The sequence below is a fragment of the Zootoca vivipara genome, chromosome 7 (assembly GCF_965207765.1).
Source record: "Zootoca vivipara chromosome 7, rZooViv2.hap1.1, whole genome shotgun sequence".
Lineage (NCBI taxonomy): Eukaryota > Metazoa > Chordata > Lepidosauria > Squamata > Lacertidae > Zootoca > Zootoca vivipara.
In genome coordinates this window covers 62,728,096-62,753,978 of record NC_142590.1, presented here as the reverse complement: position 1 = coordinate 62,753,978, position 25,883 = coordinate 62,728,096, and the positions used below count along the sequence as shown (strand labels likewise).

The following is a 25,883-nucleotide window of genomic DNA, read 5'->3' as shown; positions in this document are numbered from 1 at the left end:
ACATTTACTTCCTGCTTATATGTAAAGTACTGTTCCCAGAATCTTGGAGCAGATGTGGCTGGTTTCTGAGGGATGGGTACTAGAAAAAAATAATCGTGCGGCACTGGATTTGTGGCAGTGACTTCAGAACTATAAGTATGGTTATTACTTTTTTTCATATGTGAAAGATTGGCTTAGTTTCTAGTCTGAGGGAAATAACCAGCAAACACAAGAGCAGCTTGGTTTGTCAAACAAGATTCATTTTTCAAGACTTTGCTTCTGTTTCCTCATGAATTAGTCTTCTCTTTCTGCTGTGGCAAATCTGGGAAGGGTCATCTAGAACGTTCTTTTCATATCTCTGCAGCCCAAGGTAAACCAGACTACATTGTTGGTTAATTACTACTTCTTTCCTAAACTATTTCTGTACTCATCAGAAAACAAACTGGTGAGAAATTCCAGAAGGGTATCTGTGTCCCCTAAAACAGCCTCTGTTAATGGGTGGCTCTCCAGATGTGGTTGGAGTACAACTCCCATCATCTCTCACTACTGGCTGGGACTGAGGGGAATTGCAGTTCAACAGGCTCTGGAGTGCCACCCATTAGCCACCCACGTGCTAGCTATTTACACTGAATTCTTTTCACCTTCTTGTTTGTAGCCCTCTTTCTATGCAGATCATGTATCCAACTTTGTTCTGATTTGGAATGTCTCTGTGATGTGACTTGAGTTTCTCTCTCTCTCTCTTGTTTCTGAAGAATAAGTAGGGCTATGATCAAAAGCACAGTGGCTTTAATACTCTTCTTACTCTTGAGAAGGAAACTGCTTGTTAAAGTGTTCCTTTTAAGAATTGGGAATGAAAATGTCATGGGGATAGTTGTAGAAACTGTTTTGTTGATACACCTGTTGATTCATGCTGTGCTGAAACACAATCTTATGGTACATACATATTATTTCTTGTTAAGTTTCTCAGCTATATGCAAATGACAGGCCAGCCCAGGCCAGGCCAGCCAATAATTGTTCTGCATGACTAATCTTAGAATTCTTTTATAGTTTTCCGTTACCATAGAGATCTCTATGGGCTTTGCCCAGCCCTGCAGTGAACATATCCCAAGTAATTAAACAAACAGAAACACGCTAAGGCTAAGTATCTGTTACTCGGACCGTTGCTGCCATCATCATCTTTGGTGAGTTTCAGGAGATTTATTTGGAGTGTGTGTGTGTGTGTGTGTGTGTGTGTGTGTGTTAGGGGAGTGTATTGCTTTGGATGAATCACAGATCTCAACCTGAAGAAGAGTCTTTTGGAGGGGTTCTGGGCCTGTCTGAGAAGCAGGAGTTACGTAAGTAAGGGTTTGTCTTCACTTCTGCTTGTCTCACCACTTTCCCCCAGGAAAACCCACTCCATACTGCTGAATCAGAGCAAATGTCAATCGGGTCTTCCATGGATTTGTGGTTCAGTGGTAGAGAGCAAGTTTTCATAGAAAAAGCCGTGGGACAAACAGAAAACCACTCAGACCCGTACCTAGAAAGCACAGGAGAATTGTAAAACCCCTTGGGCCCAAGCTTTCTAGGCATGGGTAAAGAGAAAGTCTGGACAAGCACATAAATAATGTAAATAAAAAATCTACTTGCTGCAGCTTCTTGTCAGTTTGCCAGGTTGCGAACTTGGAATTGCCTTATAAACTTTAATTGTGCTGATGAACCAGAGGAGTAGGCAGACATGCCTTCTGTTGTCCCTCCCTATTCCAGCCTTTGACTTGGCCTGTCATCTGTACCAGGGCTGGCCCACCCATGAAGCAAGGTGAGGCAAGTGCCTCAGGTGGAAGGATCCACTGAAGCAGTGGATCCCAATGTTGATCTCTGCCCCCCCCCCAATTCCTGATGTAGATCTTCCCTCACCTTTTCTTTCCTGGTGGGGAGGAGAGAGCCATTTTGGGGTCCACCTCAGGTGCCGAAATATCTTGAGCTGGCCCTGATGCATATCTTTAGATGCATAATTCAAGTTCTGCTCATTTCAGCAAGCAGGAGATGGAGAATAAGATGTTTCCTTGTTTCCCAATTCAGCAGTTGATTTAAAGTTAAAGGTCAACTACAAGTTAACAACCTATTAACCAAATATTATTAACCAGATTCACAAATTCATTGCTTTGGACTGTTTGTATAACTTACCTCCTTCAGTCCTTCTTCAGGTCCCAAACTGTGTCCCTAATTCAATACTATTTTTGGAAACCGGTGAATATTCACTCTGCACCAAAGCGTAGTGGACTGCCTTGAAATAATGGCTAAAGATCTTGGTATCCGGCTGGGAAAGGGATTACTTTTACATCTAACCAATGTGGAGTCTATCAGCTCATGGTTGAAAACTATGCCCAAAAAGCCTCCTTGATTGATCTTTCACCATCCTTTTTACATCATCTGGGTTATGATATTGCCCTTTTTATTTTTATTTTTTTAAATAATCTTTATTCATTTTCCATTAATAACAAAAAAGAAATAACATCATAACAAGACAAAAAAGAAAAATATAAAAAGAAAAAAGAAGAAAGTACAAACAAAAAAGAAAAATCTCTTGATTCTAACCATTGCCATAAATCTTTAGACTTCCCCCGTCCCCATCCCCCCCCGATCCCTATTATTATCCTTAAAGCAGTTTTCACATTATTTTCATACATCATACATCCATTTACATATTCCAAATTTTACTATCTTATACATATAATTATATATTTATTTATTTATTCAATTTCTACTCATTCCAAATCCTCACCTTAATTCATTTCTAGCTTATCATTCTTATATCTAATACTTCTTCTCTTAACTTATTATTTTTTACCAGGAATGCAATATATTTTAAATCATAAAAGATCTATCTTACTTTTATTTTTCCTTTTATATTTAAAATCATCCCCCCTACTTCTGAAGCCGAATCCTCAGGACAATTCAATGAATTCCATTTGTCGTACCCAATTCAAACCATACATATCCATCCATTAAAAATAATCTTTACATATTCATCTCACTTCCACCTTTTCCCACATTCGCCTCCAACCTTCCTTCCACAGGTTCTGCCCACCCTTTCTCGCTGCACCTGTTACCCCATCCCTCTCCTCTTCCTTTGCAATCTCTTTTTGCTCTACGTCATGAAAACATTTCTTTTTTTCCATTTCCCAGTTTTCCCCCTGGACCCCCCCTCTCACTGGGAGTCCAGCAGAAACCACTGTTTGTTTTTTGAGAGCTCCTAGGAATATATCTATGTCCTGCCCCACATCTGCCACTTGTGGGGCATTATGCTCTTCGTCCTCCTCTTCTTCCAAAATTTGTATTGCTTCGTCTTGCACGTCTTCCTTGTTTTCCGAATTCAATCCTTTCTCATTTCCCCTTTCTATAAAGAGTCTGTCTCTCCATAAACTGTTGATCTCTTGCAGCTGTTCTTTGTTTTCCTTTAGTTCCTGTTTAATGTCTGTGAGCAGTGAGAAATTTTTTTGCAAAACAAAGTCTTGTGCTTTTGCTGTGGCTTCCTCCTTCTCCTGCATCTCAAATTTCATACACATCCAACAAGTTAGAGAACCGGAAATGGCAGGGATCAGATTCCAACACAAAGTTCGCCATTTTTTTAGGCTGAACTGAATGCACTCTTCCTCCATTTTCTGTGCATAGTCCATAAAATCCCCAAATCCAAAATAATAGTTTCCAAGTAAATATATTAATCCAATACTTTAATTAACTCCAAATCCTTCAATCGAACCATCCAGGGACTCGGGTCCAGCTTTCAGAGGAAATTTCTTTTATCAAATGTCAGTATCTCGCAGGCCATTTTACTTTAGTCAACCCTCTCCCCTGTGCCTGCTACAGAGGAGCTCTTAAGTCCACTTCCTAATAAATTGAATGTTTCTCATCCTTTTGACAGCTAAGAGTTAGTTAACTGCTTTGCTGTCTCTCAGAGGGTAGCAACCGACTTCCTTTTTAAGTTGCCCCATTTCCAAATCTTCTTGTCAAATCAACGTTTTATCCTTAGGCTTATCCAACAAATCAAATTCTTACTTTAAAGGAAGAATTCATCGTTCTCCTCCGCCGGCGCAGGGCTTCAACCCGTGAGGGTAAAATGACACTCAAAAATGGCTCCTGCGCCTCTCACCTCCACTCTCACCGGAGCCCTTCTCGAGCTTACCGGGAGGTAAAGGGGGCACAAATGGAGCACCGCTGAGCTCTTCATCCCCAGAACGCACAATCTGGGGCTCTTTTTCGGGAGCTGCGTCGCCCTCGCAGCTCTCCCCCCCCCCACGGAGCCTGAGGCGAGTCCTGCCGAACGGAGCTGGCGACAGACCGGAAGTGATATGATATTGCCCTTAAATCCCTGAGGCAGAGGTTATGGGATATTTCATACAGCAATCTTTGCTCTAGGTCTTATGTAACCTGTGGACCGTTTGCATATGGAATTCACTATGACCATGATTTTCAGTTACCATCATATTTCATGAATCTGTCTGTCTCTATCATCGATTATTCACCAAAGCCAAACTAAATGTATTTCCATCAGAAGTACTAAATGGCAGACTGTCTGGCATACCCTATCAGAATAGGCTCTGCTTATGTTCTCGAGGTTTTGACTCTATGAAGCATATCCTACTACAATGTGAGCAGTTCAAACAAGCCAGAGATAAAATAATTAAACCCTTATTGGTAAACTTAACTGGGAAATCTGAAACTTTCTTCCTTAAGTACCTCATTGGAGATATGTCAAACGATACTACCCTGACCCGTGGCTGAATTCCTCTTAGAAGTAATAAGAAATAGAATCCTACATGCTCTGGATGAAACATATTAGCTGCCTTGGAATCCTTTCCCTGTACATATTTCTGTTTTATTTTGCTTTTGAAAATTTTTCTGTGAGTCTTTGGACCAAAATATAACCTACCAGCATAGTTCTTTTAAACATCTGGTTCTGGTAGTGCTATTGAAACTGTTAAGCCCTTCACATTAGCACAGGGTATTCATACCCTAGCAGAGTACAGTGGTGATAAGGCCCAACGGAGGCAAAGGTTACAAGTTTTCAGTATGCCAAAGGCCAATTATTATTGTTCCACATTCACAGCTCATGATTACAAACTGCATCAATCAGCTTGATCCTTTTTGCCCTGTGAGGTCTGACACTATCTTTCACATGTTACTGAATCTAAGACTCAGTAAATTAATTGCTCAGGGCTGAATCTAGCATATGTCAAAGTTAACCCAAGTCCAAGGAAAACATGCTATCACAGTTGTGACACGCTAAGGCTCCATTTATGTACCGTATTTCTGCTGAGGTACATGCCTTCAATAAGCCACAGAATTGACAATGAAGCATTGAACTACTTGGTTTGGCGGTAAAGGCTTCTGCTGGTTCTACTCAGAGCATCCATGTTTGTCTCTTACCTCTCATGAGGCAGAATCAATTGGTAATTACACAGAATGTGTTTTTCTAACCCTGCTTGTCTCTCTCAGACCAGAGAGGTGTGCGCCTTATATGAAAGAACTATTAACTGAGAAGATAAAGTTTAATGCCTTTTACACCTCTAAGTGCTTTTGCATTTATACCCACAACTCTGTTATTGTTGTTTTAAATATGTTTCCACAGGAGAAAAAGCTAACATAATTGACGAGGAAAAACAGAAAGCTATGATGGACAAAAGAACATATGTTTGCCTTGTAGTCTCCATCATACTGAAGGCAGTTTCACTTCAGACTAAAGACTACATCCCAGCAATGAATAGCACACCTAGGACTGAAAGGCTGACTGTTTCCAGTACAGAAGCAGACAACATCACTATATTGCAGAATGGAAGTGCCAGCTTGAGTACATTCACAACAACAGTGAATATTACCAACTTTCCTACGCTTCTACAAAGCACCCATTCTCCTCATACAGAAACATCAGCTATCACTGCTGAAGCCAAAACTGAGATGACATTTCCAACAGAGTCATTCTCTACTAATTCTACACATCAAGCCACAGTTGTAGATTTCAATGTCACAACTTCAGCTACCACATTAAAACCGACAGTCCAGCCTTCTAAAACTGCACCACTGATCAGCAGCAATTCAGTTTCAGCAATTCAGTTTCCAGGTAGGTCTGATGGACAAAATATAAAGTTACAGGCAAACACATGTAAACTGAGACCAGATGCTGTGATGTTGTTTTATAGTGAAAAGCTATGTTAAGAGTAGAGAAGTGGCAGGAGGAGGAGTGCCTCCTGTTTATCTGCCCCAAATCTCCCTTCCCACACATAGCTTTCCCCCTATGGGTTCCAAAAAGCATGTTTGTTCTTAGGCAAAGGTATCCCATTAGACTACAAGGACATATTGGAACAATGTTTACCTTCCTTATATGCGCATTAGAGGAGTCACTCTTAAATTGTTTGATATTGAAAACGACACATAATGAAAGCATCCATAGCAATAACTAGACTACTTTAGTAGTGAACCCCAAGACCCTAAATATACTTATCTAGAAGTCCCATTATCATTGATTGGACAAATGTCTGAATAAACATGCACACTGATTTGCAGTCAGCAGCACACTAAGCTTTTTCAAGCTAAGTTTTACTGAGCTTTTTCAAACTATTAGTAGGCTTTCTGTATTATTTCATTGCAGCAGAAGGATCCGGTTTGAGCAATTCAGATACCATCCTAACCATATTTTTTGCCATTGTTCTTGCACTGACAATTCTCGGATTCATTATATATATTTTCAATAAATATCGAAAACGAAGAGACCAATTTTCCCATCATCCACTATATGATGCCTCTTTTGAAACAGGTTTGTATATTTTAAATCAAATACCAATATCATGTACACTAGTGAGTAATGATGGGAAGGGGCAATTATCTGCTTTTTATTTTCATTCATAGTAGCTGTCTCCCCTTAGCCACTTACCAACCACTACATGCTAAGTAATGGAAGGGCACAGCAAATGGCAACAATTTAAAACAGCTCCAAGAGGTACTACTGCCGTTTCTCAGTCTAGTGGTAAAATTTAGCTGTTTGTTGTGTGGAGTGTAGAGTCTGAAAGTGGAGTTTCAGCAGCAGGAAACATTGGGTTTACCAGACAATGTGACAGTTTTCTGTAGGGAAGGGATACAACCTAAATGTATGCATGAGAGAAAAGGAGACATAAATGTAGGAGAGAGTATGATGGATGCATCATGGAAGGTTTTTTTTTAGTTTTAGTTTTTTAGTATCAAAGTTTAGCTTTAAAAATATTTCTGTTTTTTGAAATATGTAAAGGAATATAGCCAAGGACCTGGAGCATGGAGTACTGGGTGCACACATTCATAAAACTTATTTTTGCTCATATCAAAGCCCCCTGAGTCTCTTGAGGTACTGCTGCAAAAGGCAAATGACCCTTTTGACCAGTGTAAGGGGCTGCCTCTGAAAGGAGGAATGAGAACATTCACATGTGCTGCTTTGGACCCATGCCAACATATTTCTTTTGCCAGGAAGGCCTTTTATTGTAACATCCTCACTGGATATGTTGTATATCTGAACTGGATGCTGGCAATTTTCTATGGATACTACTTAAATTGTATCATTGCACAAGGAAGATTTGACAAACTTAGTTGGTCTCTAAGGTGCTACTGGAAGGAATTTTTCTATATCATTTCCCAGTAATATTATTATTTTTAAAACTGTTTACAGTGGACAGATATGCTACTCCAGATGACACACTTGTAATATCAGGAGGCTTATATGATGCACCAAGAATTTCTAATTCCAACATGACAGTGTATGATGATGATGAGCTTCAGATTGATCAGTTACCATTTAGTGCTCAACCTGGACAATACAGACTGGAGTTTTTGCCTGGTGAAAAAGAAGTGGACTTTTCTTCAACTTATGAGGGAACATTTCAGATACCACCAGGAGGCATATAATTGTTGGAACACAGGAACTCTTTTAAAGTGGCTTCAATAAATATTTGAACGTCTATCCAGCTCAATAAAAATAAGAAAATAAAATTAATAAAGTATATTTATTTGAAAACAAGGAACATTTACAGCAATGGAATACAGTTATCTGCTACTCAGTGACAACAAATGACTTTCAATTTCTTTTTTTAAAATTAGGTTTAAAATTCATACATTGTCAAATAGATAAATTTTAATTTGATTACAACTCAACAAATTTCTACAAAAGAAAAACTCCTGATACATACATTTAACCTTAAACATTAACTTATTATCAAAATAATATACCTATACCCCATTTTCCCACCCTCCTACTTCCCCTCTTGACTCCCCTCCCCCATGTGTGATCTCAATCTATTAAATTGATAAGTTCCTATTTTGATTTTCAGTTGTGTTACATTTTTATTATTACCCTCCTTTTTCAAATCATTTTTTCTCCATGTGCTATTTTGCATCTTATTTTACAACAATTCCATTCCAGAGCAATACTTTCCCAGAATTTTTTTTGTTGGGGTTAATAGCAGAGAACATCCCTTTAAAAAGCAGTCTCAGGACACACTATCTTTTTAAAAAAAACTTACTGGAACAAAAATGTAATGAAGGCAGAGTATTCAAATATGGTAAGCTAAACAATTAGTTCAACATTACAGTAAGTTTCACTTATGCAAAAAGTTTTCCAGCTTCTTTCATTTTTTTCTTTCTATCCGCTTTGGAGATTGCAGTCCATCCAGCATCTCGGACCTTTCTTAAAGCTGTAACCTTAACAGAAGATCCAGGAGTTTTCAAAGTTGGTGGCATGGGATCCTGTACACAAAATTGAAAACTTCACTTAATTTTATTAACACGGCAATTGTGATATATGTTTTGGCTTTTAGTAAAATTGTGAAGATACCTTTTTTGGTGTCATGACATATAGGCGAGAAGTTTGTGGATAATCGTTATACAGCTTTTTAAACATTTCTTCCTCTGACACGATGCTCTTGAAAAGAAATTGTTTTTTAAAAAATAAAATAAAATAAATGCATAGTAACATCTAGAGTCTTTCCTTTCATTTTTCAATATACACTATGGAAAAATTATTTCATTACACACATCCAGTTTAAGAATAAGGAGAAACATCCTATGACTTTTTAAACCTAGAGGCCCTAGTTCACAGATGTTTGTATGCAGCATTATGCTAGGCACATATCAACAGTACTGTGCTAGATGGACTATGGGTCTAACTTGATATAAGGCAGCTCCTTATACTTTATGTCATTACTATGTATGTTGGTCCAGAACCAAGAAGGAAACAAAATGTGGTATTCAACTGAGCTTCAGTCAAAGTAGACCTATTGAAATCAGTAGACCTAACTTAGCCATGTTTACTAATTTCATTTGGTCTACTCTGATTAAAACTTAGTTGGACACCACACAAAGAGAAGAGCACTGAGAGGGCTTAGCTGGGAATAGCTAAGAACTGAGGTGCAGCCACAAGGCTGGGGCTGTATAAGCTGTTTTCTGGGAACTAAAACAGGCTGAGTGGCAATACTGTCTGCTTTTAAGAGACTGCTTGCTTCTTGTATGTATATAGGTGAAAAACAAAGAAACAATTATTACAAGAATACCATAAATTTCTGGCTCTCTCATTAAGGAAATGAAACCCTATAGCACTGCTTCTTAGACCATCTCACTGTTCAGAGAACTGGGGAACACATAACAATATTATGCAATCTAAAAACAATATTATGTTTCATATAAGTATGTAATGGAAACTACAGAAGACTGGCTAGACATGACTTTCATTACACACCAAGAAATAATTTGGTTAGTTATATTACTATATGACATTTCAAATTAAGAAGAATTTCCAATAACAATTAGAAAGATCTTTGGAAAGCTCTAAATCAGGGACACGTAATCCTCCAGATGTTGTTGGACTTCAGCTCTCATAACACCCAGTTAGCATGGCCAACAGTCAGTAATGATAGGAGTCCAACATCTGTGGAGGGAGGGTCCAGTCCAAAGGGGGGAGGTAATCAAAGAAATTTACCAAACATAATATATGCCTCTATCTAAGGTGTTGTTTTTTTGTTCAGACATATGTGAATCTTGAGGGGGAAATGATCTGGCTAGGTTAGTTGTTACTTCATTGGTTCCAATAACATCTGATCAAGGAGTAGTAATCATCTGTTCTGATGAGAAAAGCAGTTACTTTTTTGGAGTGGGGGAGATAATCTATGGAATCATTTATATGGCTGGGGGGCATATTTTTATGTTGTAAAGCAAAAGGAATGGCATGTGATAGGATAGTTACAGACAAAAAGCACTTTGAATGCCTCTTTACAAACACACATATATATTTCTTATTTTCAAACTAATACCAGGAGGTCGTTGTTCTCAGAGGTATCTGACTGAGTATCCAGTTCTAAAATAACTTTTCTTTTTTTCTTTGCTACTTCTTCTGAAAGTAGGCTGGTGCTTTCTCCTAGTAATTTAGATTTTGGAGGTGTTTTCACAGTGTAAGTCTATATGAAATAAAAGAAATATTTTTAAAAAATCCATGATGCTAAATTAACTTTAACCTTTTTTAAAAGAGAGAGAGAGAGAGACCCTTTGAAACCTAGAAGCCCTTGTTCGCAGATCCTTTTCTTCAGCATTGTGCTATGTACAGATAGAAAGTACCATCAGGCAGCTCCTTATGCCCTGTTATTTCTGGGCATGTGAGACCTGTTCCAATATAAGAAACCATGAATACAGCCCCAAAATATGGAGATTCAACTACATATGTAACATTTTTTGTGCACAGAAGACTTGATTTGTAAGGAAATTTGTAGGTCTTGATTGGTAAAAGTGAAAAACATTTAGATTAATGAGAAAGGAAAATATTAATCCCAAAAAGATATGTGTAGATTGTAAAGGAGTGGTCCCTACAAACCTTCTTAGGCTTTCCCAAAATAAAAAAATTGTTGTGAATTAAGTGCATGTGGTTGAAGTGGATTCCAACTTTTTTTCTCAGCTAGCACTGCATAAGTATAAGCAACTTGCCTAGTGGGTGGAAATGCAAGGCTAGCTTTCCAGCCTGCACTGTACTCCCTCTGAGTAAGTGGCAGTGCTGCTGCTGGCAAGGTAGCATTGCAGCTCTGCACCACTGAGTGAGCCACTTCTGTGTATGTGTTACAGACACCTCTTGGCTGGTTTCAATAATGAGTGTTTTCTCTCTCTCTCTCTCTCTCTCTCTGTATGTTGCCTTATGACATATATGTGGAAGGCAATTATGAAGTAACAACAACAAGAGTGGCAAGTGAACCTCCCCAGCACATAACTCTGCAACCCAGCTATCTTATCAGTATTAAATGATAGGGGCTATTTTCGCTAGTACTCTACCATCTGGGTGCTTAGTGAAGCTTTGATACATGACAGACCTACACATTAAACCTACACCCTAAACAAGTCAATGTCAGTGAATGGAGCTTCTGAACTATATTGCTTACTTACAGCATTTAAAAGTCACAAGCTACAATACTGGTTAAAGGTAAAGGTACCCCTGACTGTTAGGTCCAGTCGCGGAGGACTCTGGGGTTGCGGTGCTCATCTCACTCTATAGGCCGAGGGAGCCGGCATTTGTCTGCTCTGCAGACAGCTTCCGGGTCATGTGGCCAGCGGGACTAAGCCACTTCTGGCGAACCAGAGCAGTGCCTGTAAACGCCGTTTACCTTCCTGCTGGAGTAGTACCTATTTATCTACTTGCACTTTGATGTGCTTTTGAACTGCTAGGTGGGTAGGAGCTGGGACCGAGCAACAGGAGCTCACCCCGTCGCGGGGATTCGAACCGCCAACCTTCCAATTGGCAAGCCCTAGGCTCAGTGGTTTAGACCACAGCGCCACCCACATTACTGGTTAGCTGAGGATAAAGGAACCATCAAATCACAATAAAGTAAAGGAATATTGCATCACTCATTAACTACATAAAGTGGTAAATACACAACACAAAAAATAAAATAATCAGAAATCTGGAAATAAAGGTAAAACAAGAAAACAAAGCCATGGATCTACAAGCAGCCAGTGCAGTGGGGCGATGATGCCACTGCCCTCCTGACAGTGACACTGTTGCCACTTACCAGATGGGGCAGGGCAGCAGTGAAGTTTGGAGAATAGAAACTTTAAGCTAAATATTACTTTCTAAATAATGATTTTTTAAAAAGAAAAGAAAGAAAATATACTTTTTCATACAAAATTTAGAAATGAGAGTCTTAAATCAAACTCTGAACAAATATAGATAAACAAGTAGATAACAAACAAGTACATAAAATCGAAACGTAATATATTAAGAAACAAACCCTGGCAGGTGTCCAAGAAGACTTTTCTTTGTATTCCAACTTGTTCACATTACCAGGTGGCAAATTTGGGGACATTTTCTTTTTGGAATGAAGAGATGGAAAATCTAGGCTACTGGTTTTAGGTGTTTCCCAAAAGGATGTTTGTGTTTTCTACAATTAATTAAGAAAGCATAAAAATATGGAGTAAGAACACAACTACCATAACAACAATTTTTACTAGAAAATTTCACTACTTCACTACTTATGCAATAAAAGTTGAATGCTATATTATAGCAAAGCATAATAATTTTGAAAAACAGAAGTAATGGTCACCTGATGCCTTTTTTCTTTTTTAGAAATGTTGCCTTTATTTGCTTCTCTTGCTAGCTTTTCCTAGACAGAGGTAAATAGTGCAACTTAAAAAAAAACTTTGGAAGTTTTCTGTTTAAATATACTTTTTATTAGCACAAGACAATAAGTGAGCAGTTAAGTGAGAAGCTCAGAAAACCATTATCAGCTCTACCACAGTTGTTTTTTAAGAGTTAAAATCAGCTATGAAGGACCCCCTACACCCCAACTGGATTAGGTTTGTGCACTGTGGGAAGAATGTGCTTACCCCACCACCCAAGCTGCTTTATATTCCATGAGGCAAAAACAAAACAAAACAAAACAAAACACAGGTTCCAAAGTGTAGGATTTCAGATTTCACACATTTCTCTATCTTAATATCTTTCATTTAGTAGGGAATGATCTTAGAAGATCAGGTCTAATACCTACACCTTCATTTTTATTACCACTTGATTCACTGCATGTGGAATACCAGAAAATAGAATGCTTTCAAGATGTTCTTGAGGTCTAAAACTCCAATTCCTCAAAAGACAGACAAAATGGATTTAAGCTAATGGCTCCTACAATAACCTGTTGCTCTCCTGACAGGAGCAGCCAGTGCGAGTGTGGAGTGGGGGGAGCAACTGCATGACCTGGTCTCCTGGCAGCAGTGTTGTTGAAGTTTACCAGGAGGAAAAGGGGGAAAGGCGAGGTGGCAGGAGAGCTGGACGGCTCCACCAGTACATTTCATAGCACCAAATTCCCTGCCATCTTACTGCTTTCTCTCTCTCTCTCTCTCTCTCTCTCTCTCTCTCTCTCTCTCTCTCTCTCTCCCTCCCTCCCTCCCTCCCTCCCTCCCTCCCAGCAATTCACCAGTACCATGAGGCCAGGTCTGCACCATTGCCCCTCTCTGATGGCCACCCTAGCCTCCAAATGTTGTACTCCAACTCCCACCAGTCCCAGGCAGCATGGCTAACGGTCAAGGTTGAAGGACATTACAGTCCAAAAATGATTAGAGACATGGGCTAGATACCTCTAGTATGGGGGAATCCTGTGTAGCCAATTAAAATTACCCTTTACCTTTGGTGAAGCATTACATAGATGAGAACTCCATGGTCAAGCTAGATCAAATAATCTTTAAGGTCCAAAAATATATTTCTTTTAATCTTGTCCTGACCTCACTGAGTATATTCTACCTAACATCAAAGTATCACTGCAAATCTGAGGGAAATGAATGAACTAAGTACTTAGTTTTTGGTTCTGCAATTTCTATGTAAGGATTTCCAGGGTAATTCTCTTTATTGTGCCAGAAGTGGCTTACATGGTGGGATAGCTGCAATGCTAGCTTCTTGACAGCCAGGTTGCTACTGTTTGACAAGAGGGATAAAGTAGGGCGCAGGAATGCTGGATTGGCTCAAATGGTGCACCTAAACCATGCCAGTTTCCCCATCACCTCAGCCTCTCCCCACTTTCTCATCATAAGCACCAGTGATCCCAAAGCCAGGAAACTAGTGTTACAGCTCTACAGCACCCCAGGCATCCTCATGACTTATTTGATTCGACACTTAACAGAAATTGATAAGTCTGAATTCCATTTCAATCTGAATGTGATTTGCTCAGCTTGCATCACCACCACTTTTACAGAGCAGGTCACTATGTAGCGCAGATGACCAGCGCAGATGACCTCCTGGCGGGAGGCTGATTGCAGCGCAGCGGCGCGATCCACCCAGGGGGAATTTTGTCACCCCCTTCTGCAATGACACACGGGGCGGACCTCCCCCACCACACACACCCTTCCTACACCCCTGCCATGATGCTGTTCCAGAAATTTGAAAACTTACTTAGATTTTACCACTTGTTGGATCCAGGAATTGCAGCCTAATATTCCCCCACTCCTCAAAAAAACTCATAACAGTATGCTTTATGTCAACAGTTTGAACAATTTGAACAGTACTGTTAATGAAACTTTTGTGCTTTTATGATTAAAAACAACTCATATTTTCCTTCCCTCACTTTTCCTTCAGGTGTTTAACAAGCATCTGCTTAAAAAGCATTTTTATAAGTCAGACAATGGTTGTCTTAAAAAGGCAAAATCATCATTATTCATTAGAAGCATATTGCCACTGGGTGTCATTCACTCTTCTTTAGGGCTATTTTAAAAGTAAAAAAACAATTCTTGGACATAAGGGAGACATAAAGTAACCCAGATTATTTTCACAGAATTGTGTGCATAAAATTAAAAAAATCAGAAGATATACCTTCGCTTCTATTTCTGTTTTAAGCTGCTCCTGAAGGGAGGAGAGTTCCTTTTTCTTATTGGAAAGTTCACTTTTCTGAGAATGATAATTAGGTAAAAACTTAGTAGCTCGGAGTCTATTTAAAAACCCGTTCACATGCTCAACTTTTTCAGAAAAAGAGCTTTGCATAAATTTAATAAAATAAAAATAAAATTTAACTGAACTTTTCTTTGTTAATGGATTGCAAAATAAAGTGCCTCTCTGCATGGGTGGATAGTGATCTGTCAGCTACAGTAAAAGCCACATTATTGAATTCAATTCACCATATATATATCTTCACCAGTACTCCTTGTCTCATTTATTTTCATTTCAGTTTAACCCTCCTGTTTCCTATAGATGTACAGGAGTACTGTAAATAGTTATAACATTTGTCTACATTTAAGAAAGTTGTTGGTTTCATTTTGATTCAAAATTGGGCAATGACATCTAGTTCCCACACAGAAATTCCTCCATTGGATTAAAGAAATGGCAGTGAATCATAATAAAATATAGAAATAGGTACTGATGGGACAGTAACGGATAACCTCTAGCCACACCATGGCTGAAAATAGCTTAGAAGGTATTCTTACCAAAGATCCTATTGTTGATGATACCTCTTGTTCTTTTGTCTTATAGCATTCTAATAGTGCATCTTTTTCTTCAACAGTTTTATCATAGTGATGCTGCATAGAGGAGATGGTCATATGTTAATTAACTTATAATATTTAACTGCTTATTCTGCCTGGTTGGAACAGAGGAAGGTGGTAAGCAGCACCAGTCCATTAGCTCTGCTAAGAGACCAGCTCCAGTTGCTTCCCCTCTCCCTGAACTGTTTTCATTTCAACTGATAATTAGCAGCAAAATATGTTTATACACAAGTCCTAATGGAATTCAATCAGGCTTATTCTGAGGTAAGTGGGTATATAATCCTAGCCTAAAAGAACTACTATGGGTGCTTCCAGATGGGTGTAGATTTTGTCTGATTCCTCCCCTCCACTTTAGTATATTTATTTGTATGAATATAAGCACTAATTTCACAATGGGGAAAAGATGTAAAAAAACAAAACAAAACCCTAGCCACAAAATATTAACTATACAAGTGAATGCAAGTGGAGGAAATATCTGAATGAATGCAACCAAACACTGGTAAGGACTCATTATCAAGCCTCCCTAGTGGCAGTGAAGGCAGCAAAGAAGGCATACTTTGCTGCCTCCATTGCATCCTCATCATGTTGTCCAGCAGAGCTTTGCTGGGTTGTATGGGGCCTTTTACAGGCTGGTACAGGTGATAGAACCAACAGTAGCTCGCTGTGACTTGTTTTGCAAAGCATTTTGAGGATAAAATTGCTTGCATCCACCAAGACTCTGCTGTTATAGCAGATGAATCTCATGGGGTGCCCAGAGCACAGTCTAGTCCTGTTGTGTTGGATGAGTTTCAGTTGGACAAGGTGCTCGGATCAATCAGGGCAACCACTTGTCCTTCTTAGCTGATAAAATCCAGCAGGGCAGGAACAGCTGGCTGGGCCAAGGAGGTGATCAATGCCTCTTTACGAGAGGAGGTGGTCCCTGCCTGTTTGAAGAAGGCAGTGGTAAAACCACTCCATTAAAAACCTTCCCTGGATTCAGAAAACCTAACAAACTACCAGCCTGTTGCTTTTTTCCTTTTCTTGGGCAAGGTTCTGGAGCGAATGATCGCAGATCAGATCCAGGTGCTCTTGGAAGAAGCTGATTTTCTGGATCCATTTCAATCAAGGTTTAGGTCTGGTTTTGGCACAGAAACTGCCTTGGTCACCCTGTACGATGACCTCTGTCGAGAGAGAGACAAGGGAAGCATGTCCCTGTTAATTCTTCTCAACCTCTCAGTGGCTTTCAATACCATCAACCATGGTATCCTTCTGGAGCGACTCTCCGAACTCGGAGTGGGTGGCACTGCTTTGCAGTGGTTCCAGTCCTACTTGGATGGTCGTTCCCAGAGGGTGTTACTTGGGGAGTGCTTTTCAGCCCTGTGGAACCACCAATGTGTTCCACAGGGCTCAATTCTCTCCCCCATGTTGTTTAACATCCACATGAACCCGCTGGGTGGGGTTATCCGGAGGTTTGGAGTACGTTGTCAGCAGTATGTGATAATTGTTGTTGTTTAGTCGTTTAGTTGTGTCCAACTCTTCGTAACCCCATGGACCAGAGCACACCAGGCACTCCTGTCTTCCACTGCCTCCCGCAGTTTGGTCAGACTCATGTTGGTAGCTTTGAGAATAGTGTCCTCTTGTCCTCTGTCATCCCCTTCTCCTAGTGCCCTCAATCTTTCCCAACATCAGGGTCTTTTCCAGGGAGTCTTCTCTTTTCATGAGGTGGCCAAAGTATTGGAGCCTCAGCTTCAGGATCTGTCCTTCCAGTGAGCACTCGGGGCTGATAATACTCAGTTCTATTTCTCCTTTACATCTGCAGGTGAGGCAGTGGAAGTGCTGGACCAGTGTCTTGCCTCAGTAATGGACTGGATGAAAGCCAACAAACTAAAGCTCAATCCATATAAGACTGAGGCACTGTTAGTGGGTGGTTCCTCAGACCAGATGGCTGGGAGGTCGCCTGCTCTGGATGGGGTTATGCTACCCCTGAAAGAGCAGGTTCGTAGCTTGGGGGTACTCCTGGATCCCTTTGCTGTCACTTGGGGCTCAGGTCGCCTCAGTGGCCCAGAGTGCCTTCCATCAACTTTGGCTGGTGTCCCAGCTACACCCCTATCTGGACAGGGATAGCCTAACTACTGTTGTCTATGCTCTAGTAACCTCCAGGTTAGATTACTGCAATGTGTTATACACAGGGCTGCCTCTGAAGACGGTTTGGAAACTTCAGCTGGTGCAGAATTCAGAGGCCAGGTTGCTCACTGGAGCAAGATGGTTTAAGCCTATTACACCAATCCTGGTCCAACTGCACTGGCTACCAATTAGTTTCTGGGGCCAATTCAAAGTGCTGGTTTTGACCTATAAAGCCTTAAATCAGGCATCCCCAAACTGTGGCCCTCCAGGTGTTTTGGCTTACAACTCCCATGATCCCTAGCTAACAGGACCAGTGGTCGGGGAAGATGGGAATTGTAGTCCAAAACATCTGGAGGACCGAAGTTTGGGGATGCCTGCCTTAAATGGCTCAGGGACCGCATCTTCCCATATGAACCTACCTGGACCCTGAGATCATCTTTTGAGGCCCTTCTTCATCTGCCTCCTCCCTGAGAGGTCAGGAGGGTGGCAACACAAGAATGGGCCTTCTCTGCAGTGGCTCCCCATCTGTGGAATGCTCTTCCCAGGGAAGTTCACATGGTGCCTTCACTATACACCTTTAGGCGCCAGGCAAAAACGTTCCTTTTTAACCAGGCCTTTGCCTGACTTGATCTACATACTCTTTTTAAAATGCTGGCTCTTTGGGGTTTTTTTATTGGGTTGTTGTTTTTATTTTGATTTTATGTATTTGATATTTTATGTGAACTGCCCTGAGATCTTCGGGTATAGGGCGGTATAGAAATAAAATAAATAAATACATGTTGAAAGATTAATGACACATATATCAAAGTAATTTGAATCTGTTTTAGAATTTTAATTTGGATATGTTCTTAAGTATGGTTGTATTTTTTTCTTGATTTTATTATTTTACTTTTTGACAGGGTTTGTTTGTTTGTTTTTACAATCAAGCAGTGTACAAATTTATTAAAAATAAATAAATCAATATAACACCTACACCCCCATCAGATAATACACACAACCAACATTTCAGACACCCCAGTTTTTTTGTTAAATCACCGACACACCAAAGGTAAATACCTCATGAGAGTTCAAATGTTTACATTGCTACAACTGGAGCTACACTTACTTTTTTTGCAGCAGCAGATCTCACTATTTAAAAGTACCTTTTAATATACTGGTATATAATATAAATAATAGCTCATTTGTTGGAAAATGAGAACCAATGCAGCGAATATAGAAAGCTCCAGCTCCATCCCACATGATTCTAGCTTGATTCTAGCTTGTATGTATAAAAATAAGTTGTGTTTACCTTATGCTTTTCCATAAGTGCTACCATTTCAGTTATTTTGTGCTGACACTGAATGTCGATTTCTTTCTGCTTTGCTACTGCTTCATCAGCTATAGATTTCATTCTCTCTGCCTATTAATATCATATGTGAATAAAATAGTTTAATGAAATAATATTGATATTCAATAATACTATGCGGAACCTATGGGTTAAATTCAGTGGCTGCACAAATGGAACAGACCATCTGAACCAATATGGATAAAAATAAATCATTTTTAAAGTAACAATAAAGACTAAATTTTAACAAAAAAAAACCAAGTCTTTTTCTTTTATTACAAAAAGTTGTAGATTCTAACAGAGTAATTAATCCAACACCCCTAGTTCTAGTTAGTGGATCAAAGAGCAAGCTTTGAATGAACAGTGATGATACACTGGCAAGTGAAATACCTGAGTCACAACAGAGTTCCTGAGCATGGTATAATACTACTGTGTCTTTAATACAGTCTAGGAGGGTAGCACTTATTCTATGGATTTAGCCTTAGTATCTTTTATACTTGTGAAAGGAGCTCTCAGTACTCTGGGAGGCAGGAGAGATCCTTCATCAATCCAAGTTTCATTTCTCTCATCTCAGAAATAAAAAACCCAGAGCTCAAGATTGGCTGACCAAAGCAGAGAACTTAAAGCTCTTTTTGCATCAGGTTTTCCCATTGTCAAAGTAGCTTTTAAGCTCTCTACCTGAAAGAAAAACCTGCATTTGATGCTTCCTTTCCTCATCACGAACCATAACATGTGGGGTACATTATGAGTAAGACAGATCTGAGTATGATAAGACAGAGCTGAGTATGATAAACAAAGACTGCTAGGAACTGATAAGCAGATTGATAAATCCCAATCATGTAAATAAAAACGAGTTTAGCTTACGCAAATTAGTTTACAAAACGTAAAAAATAATAATTGAACTCTTACCTCTTTGAAAAGTTTTTCTTCCGCTCCTCTAGCCTTCTCTATTTCATTTTTATAGTTGTCAGTTGTTTCTTTATGCAGTTTCTTTATATTTTCTAACTCTAATTGTAATTTATTCACCTGTAAATAAAAATGTTTGACTCAATCACAAAAGTCACAAGACTGACCTATGCAACCTCTAATCTGCTGGAATATTTTAGCATACTATGAACACCCCTGTCCTTTTTGGGTTTTTCCTTGCAGTTATCCCCTGTTAAATTTGCTCATTTGCCCTCTGACGAAGAAATGACCAGTCCATAATTTTAATGGTAGGTTTATTGTAGCTGTGAGACACAGGTAGCCTGACATCTGGCTGGTTGATAGGGGATCAAATATGTTTTTCACTCATTATAATGCACATCAATCTTTTGTCTTCTGAGTTTCTGGGGGGTTTTCTGTTGTTATTCTGTCTCTCACAGCTACAATAAACCTACCATTAAAATTATGGAATGGTCATTTCTTCGTCAGAGGGCAAACAGACAAATTTAGCAGGGGATCAAATATTTTTTCCCCTCACTGTTTGTCAGCAGAGTTTTAGAGTATTAGTAGTTGTGGACCCATATGCAGAATCAGATCTGCTGCCATATTCCTATGAAAGTGGTTGAGTGCCAAGGAAGATATAAAGCACAGCTTCAATCCCAAGCATCTCTAGGTTCAGAACCAGGCATCTCTAGGAAGGGGCAGAGGAAGGGAGGTGCTGCCCAAATGGTCCTCCCGCTGCCTCCCCCCCCCCCAGCTGTAGGGCAGCTGAGTGGGAGGAGGCAGGCAGACTCCAGAGGTCCCCGGTGTGCCCCGCCCCTATGGGCAGCTCGCCCCGCCCCTGGGCATGCCGCCCCAGGTGCCCAAGCAGCTTCCTCCGCCACTGTCTCTAGGTAGGAGTGGGAGATAAAGGTAAAGGTAAAGGGACCCCTGACCATTAGGTCCAGTCGTGACCAACTCTGGGGTTGCGCGCTCATCTCGCATTATTGGCCGAGGGAGCCGGCGTATAGCTTCCAGGTCATGTGGCTAGCATGACAAAGCCACTTCTGGCAAACCAGAGCAGCACATGGAAACGCTGTTTACCTTCCCGCTGTAGCGGTTCCTATTTATCTACTTGCATTTTGACGTGCTTTCGAACTGCTAGGTTGGCAGGAGCTGGGACCAAGCAACGGGAGCTCACCCCATCACAGGGATTCGAACCGCCGACCTTCTGATCAGCAAGACCTAGGCTCAGTGGTTTAACCACAGCGCCACCTGGGTCAAGTCTAAAATCCTGGATAGCCACCTTCAGTTCATATAGATAATACAGAACTAGATGGACCAATGGTCTGACTCAGTATAAGGCAGCTTCCTATGTCTTTGGTTGCTCTTTTAAATATGACAAACTGTATTTCCACTTTTCAGAGCCAAGCATGTACTTGTAATTGAACTGCTCCATTTCCCAGTTCTACTGGAAGATCATATCAGGGCAACTTACTTACATGTTTGTTGAATGATCTTGGTGCTCTGCTGACTATGCAAACAAGTATTGAAGACAAAACTAGAACTTGAAATGGACTATGATGATGATGATGATGATGATGATGATGATGATAATAATAATAATAATAATAATAATAATAATAATAATAATAATAATTTATTTATACCCCACCCATCTGGCTGGGTTTCCCTAGCCACTGACTATTTCATTCACAATAGTGAACATCTTGTAGGTCTTAATTCCTCAAATTTTGTATTTCTTTTCTCTGCAACTATTATTCAAATGACATAGAAATCAAATATCTTACTTTTTCTTCTGTAATACTGGATTGCTTGCTCTCTGTTGCAACTTTCTTTCGCAAAGCCTTGTTCTGTTAACAAGTGAGGTTTTATATTTACGAAATTAAAGTTATATTGCGATTTTCTGCAACTAAAGCTATGATAAATAATAAGCAAATTGGGGCAGTAAAATTATTCAGTTATTTTGTCTTTATTTTTTCCCAACAATGTAGAACATTCAACAGTATGGCCAGATGCGTAGGAAGCCGCTCCAGCACCCGGAGCGGCAAACCTGACACGCACCCGGGGGCAGGGCATCACTACACAGCGCACATGCACAGTGTCGCTACATACGACCCTGCGCATGCGAGCTGTGTAGCAGGTTGTCAGCGGCAGATCCCAGCACTGTCCGTACGGTGCTGGAGTGGCGCCACCGGCAAACTGTGAGCAAGCCACGGAGCGAGGTTTTTTACCGCGCAGCTTGAGAGGCACCGTTGCCCTGCCGCCCGGTAAAAAGCTCGCTCCTGCTCGCACATACACACACAGACACACACACAAAAAATCAATATTGGTGTACAGTGGTATCTTGGTTTACAACTGTAATCCGTTCAGGAGGTCCGTTTGTAAACCAAAACAGGTTGTAACCCAAGGTGCACTTTTGCCAATGGGGCCTCCAAAAATATTTGTTCGTATAGTCATTGCGTCTGCTGCGGGTTGCGTTTTTCCAGGTTACGAACGCGGCGGACCCGGAAGTGTTTACTTCCGGGTTTAGGTGTGTGCACATGCTCAGAAGAGTTCTGTGCAGTTCGCACATGCGCAGAAGCACGCTTTCACGCATGCACAAAAGTGCCACTCAGGTTGCAGACGTTTCGGGGTGCGAATGGCAACCCAAGGTAACAGTGTAATAATAAAAAAATGGGTTGTAATCCAAAAAAAGGTTGCAAACCAGGACATGCACTTCCAGGTTTGATGTATTTGTAATCCAAAACGTATGCAAACCAAGACATATGTAAACCAAGGTACCACTGTACTGCCTTCTAAGAAAATTCATAATGACTGTGGGTAGCCAACCACATATGACTGTAAAAGGACAGCAGTTCTACTCTATGCTATCAGAAGTTGTTTGAGGATCCTTCTTGGTACCCTGGTACACAATAACATTTTATAAATGATATAATTCTATATCTATATTTTTATAACTCTAAAACAGTACTTACGTCTTGCTGCAATTCTTCCATATTCCTGGATTTTGTTTCAATTTGTTTCTTTAAACTGTTAATCTAAAAATTGATAAAAATATATTTATGTGAGTATGTGCATAAAATAATTTGCTCACCTTCATGAAACATGTACATCTATAAATTATCTTAATAATCATTAAACTATGAAATCATTAAAAATGAAACGATAAACCAGTAATTTCAGTTATGCATATGCTTTTTTTTCTATGTAAATATCATTTCTGAAAAACTGAAACATTGCAGAATAAAGCATTGAACAAGCATGAAGTAAATTATATTTTCATACCTTGCTTTCAAATGTTTTCAGTTGTTTTTCCTTTTTAGAAATTTCATTTCCAATGTTTCTAACCTGAAATTATATTGTAAAATCTGACAAATATTTTTTCATTGATAATATTTTCATAATTATGAATTCTGCCTTTTATTGTATTTTAGCATACCAAGAAAACTTCACATCCAGCTTTCAATATAATACTTTATCTATACAGAAAGTAATCACAATTCTTGAAAAAGGTTCCTGAATTGCATTAATTTATGATCAAGAACAATCACACATAACACACACACATATGAACTGGGGGTTAACCTTGAGTTAGCCATCCCTGATGTAGATAGTAAGGGACTTGGCCTAACCCTCCTGCTCTTGCCAAGTAAGATTATAAGGAACTTTTACAAGGAACATTCCTTTCTTTCATTGTTATAATTAATTAATGTTCCTACATTGTAAGTTTTCTAATAAATAAATTATTTTGTAGCTCATCAATTTACAATGAAAATATATACACGAGAAGGACCAATATCATACATTGTCTTCACTTTCATCAAGTTTGCTTTTTGCCTCTTCATTTTTCTTTTTCATCTCTTCTTTTAGGCACTTTAATTCATTGCTACATGTCAAATTAACACAAAGAGTTATTACAGTTAACAAACAGCTGACTAAATATTTAGAACAGAAAAAGTGGCTTTATTTAAGTCCAATGTTATTGAGGTATGATCCTGTGAAAGTTTGAAGAACTTTTCTGACAATAAGAACTGTTTGACAATAGAACAGACAATAGAAGATGGTGGACTCTTCATTGTTGGTTTTAAAGCAGCCATGGACACTTTCATTGAGATTCCTGCATTGCAGGGGATTGGACTACATGACCCTCATAGTTCCTTCCAACTATACAATTCTATTATTCTATGATTCTACTTTCCTTCCTATATGGACATCCTTTTGCATGACAAATTCTTTCCACTGCCCCCTCCCCACCTATTGGTTCTTTAAACTTAGCTCCCCCCCAAAAAAACAAAAAATAAAAAGAACTTCACGGGCTATGTTTGGTGTTGGGAATTTTGGCCCTCCAGATATTGCTGACTTGCAACTCCCATCATCCCTGGCCATTGCCCATGCTTGCTGCGACTGATGGAAGTTGTAGTTCATCAACATCTGCAGAGCCAAAGGTTCCCCACACTTGGGCTAGGTAATGCTCACTTCAAAGGAGAAGCAAGCATTAGAAATCTCTAAATTCTTGTCTGACTCAGATCAAAATCTGAGCCAGAAGACTTCCTGACTGACTCCTTCTTTGCAGATCTGGTCCTGGAGAACATCATGGGGAGGTGGGGTAAAAGTCCACAGGTAACCCTTTTACCCCAGAAAGGGTGGGTGGAATTTTGCCCAGTAAATTTAGACTGTGTATCTAACATACCTTTAAACCACAAACATATTGTTTCCCTCAAAGAATTAAAGGTAGTGTAGTTTACTACTTACAGAATTATAATACCCAGCAGCCCTTAACAAATGCTCAGAATTCTTTGAAGGATATAACGCGCTTCAGATGTGTTTAAAGGTATAGTATATACACAGCCTCAGTTTTCCCTAGGCCAACAATTAAAAGCTTCTAACTAGCAAGGCAATGATGTGATCAGAATAGAGCCCAACCCAGTTAACCCCTTGTCAACCTACGGAAATGTCTCTTTTCATTTTGCTACATGCTGCATTAAAGAACTGAGACAAGCGCTTTTCCCTCTAGCAGGATGGTGATTTTTTTGTGGAACAGCCTTTGAAAGTAAGACAATGTTTTAGGGAGGTGGTCTTATTTTCAATGTCTCAGACAATGAACCAATTGTTTTGATAATAATTTGATTCATTTTTGGTTAAGAAATCTAGTGTCCAGTGATGGATACAAGGGTTCAACTGGACAAGGCCCATTATTTAATAAGATATCATTAATCATTACACCTATTTCATTTCCACATTTTAAATGTGAGGGTAAATTAAATTGATTTGAAATTATTAAAACTGATTGTGAATAATGTACTAATTTCAAACTGATCTATGTCAGTTAAGTTTGACAAAAGAGGCATTAGTATATAAGAATAAAGACAATGGGCTGAGTCCAGACTTTACCCGCACTTTAAAGCTCAGTTGGAGCAAATGACAATCTGTGGAAAACCCAAATTGATGTTTGCTCTGATTGAGCCCCGAAGAGGAGATTTTTGCAGGGAAAGCTCCAAAGCAAAAACAACAACAACATTCAAACATGGAGCTTTTAGTCATGGACCTGTGCTTGGAAAGAGTGAAGCAAAGGATAAGTATCAATAAGCCCTTACGGTAGTTGCACTTAGTTCCTAAGAAAGTCAATGGACCTTAAGTCATGACTAACTGGATCCATCAATTTCAATAGGATTTGAACTATTTTACAAAGCAATCCTAACTGAGTCTAGTCAGATGTAAGGCCTGCTGAATTCAAAGAGGTTTACCCCAGGTTAGTAGGGTTAAGATTGCAGTAAGAACCTAATGCTGTGAAATTATAATATAAACTGAAAATATTTTATAGTAAAACATTCTATAATATAGTGAAAAGATTCTCATTTTTTCTTGCCTTAACTGGATGTTGGTTTCTTTTAGGTTTTGTATTTGCTTTTCAGCTTTTTCTCCAACCCTTTTATTGTCCTGAACAAAATTAAAAGCAATATATTACTGAAAATAGATGTGATACATGGAACTTTATATACTAATACTGTATAAAAATGGCCACAAATGGAACATTTACCTTGGGTAGCCCACTGCCACAAATAAA

At 39.5% G+C, this 25,883-nt stretch overlaps 2 protein-coding genes across 6 annotated transcripts in view; one reads left to right on the top strand and one right to left on the bottom strand.

Annotated features, from left to right (window-relative positions):
* LOC118089406 (uncharacterized) lies at nt 1-8,947 on the top strand. Of its 5 annotated transcripts, XM_088674430.1 has the most exons (6): nt 39-135; nt 278-349; nt 1,027-1,160; nt 5,588-6,076; nt 6,605-6,769; nt 7,649-8,947. In XM_088674430.1, the coding sequence occupies exons 4-6, from the start codon at nt 5,629-5,631 to the stop codon at nt 7,882-7,884; spliced, it is 849 nt and encodes a 282-aa protein (XP_088530556.1). In that variant the 5' UTR covers nt 39-135; nt 278-349; nt 1,027-1,160; nt 5,588-5,628; the 3' UTR covers nt 7,885-8,947. The 5 variants fall into 5 exon arrangements, with proteins under 5 accessions (XP_034979931.1, XP_034979930.1, XP_088530556.1 ...); XM_035124040.3 differs by lacking the exon at nt 278-349 and having other exon boundaries at nt 1-135; XM_035124039.3 differs by having other exon boundaries at nt 32-349.
* Nucleotides 8,481-25,883, bottom strand: part of SYCP1 (synaptonemal complex protein 1) — a 44,598-nt gene continuing 27,195 nt past the window's right edge. The window contains exons 18-31 of the mRNA XM_088674432.1: nt 25,686-25,756; nt 23,624-23,705; nt 23,105-23,167; nt 22,795-22,857; nt 21,607-21,669; nt 19,802-19,918; nt 18,857-18,967; nt 15,409-15,501; nt 14,801-14,875; nt 12,549-12,608; nt 12,237-12,386; nt 10,281-10,424; nt 8,810-8,896; nt 8,481-8,721 (exon numbers count right to left, since the gene is read on the bottom strand). Of these exons, the coding sequence (XP_088530558.1) occupies nt 8,578-8,721; nt 8,810-8,896; nt 10,281-10,424; nt 12,237-12,386; nt 12,549-12,608; nt 14,801-14,875; nt 15,409-15,501; nt 18,857-18,967; nt 19,802-19,918; nt 21,607-21,669; nt 22,795-22,857; nt 23,105-23,167; nt 23,624-23,705; nt 25,686-25,756 (1,323 nt within the window). The 3' untranslated portion in view covers nt 8,481-8,577. The remainder of the gene's footprint in view (nt 8,722-8,809; nt 8,897-10,280; nt 10,425-12,236; nt 12,387-12,548; nt 12,609-14,800; nt 14,876-15,408; nt 15,502-18,856; nt 18,968-19,801; nt 19,919-21,606; nt 21,670-22,794; nt 22,858-23,104; nt 23,168-23,623; nt 23,706-25,685; nt 25,757-25,883) is intronic.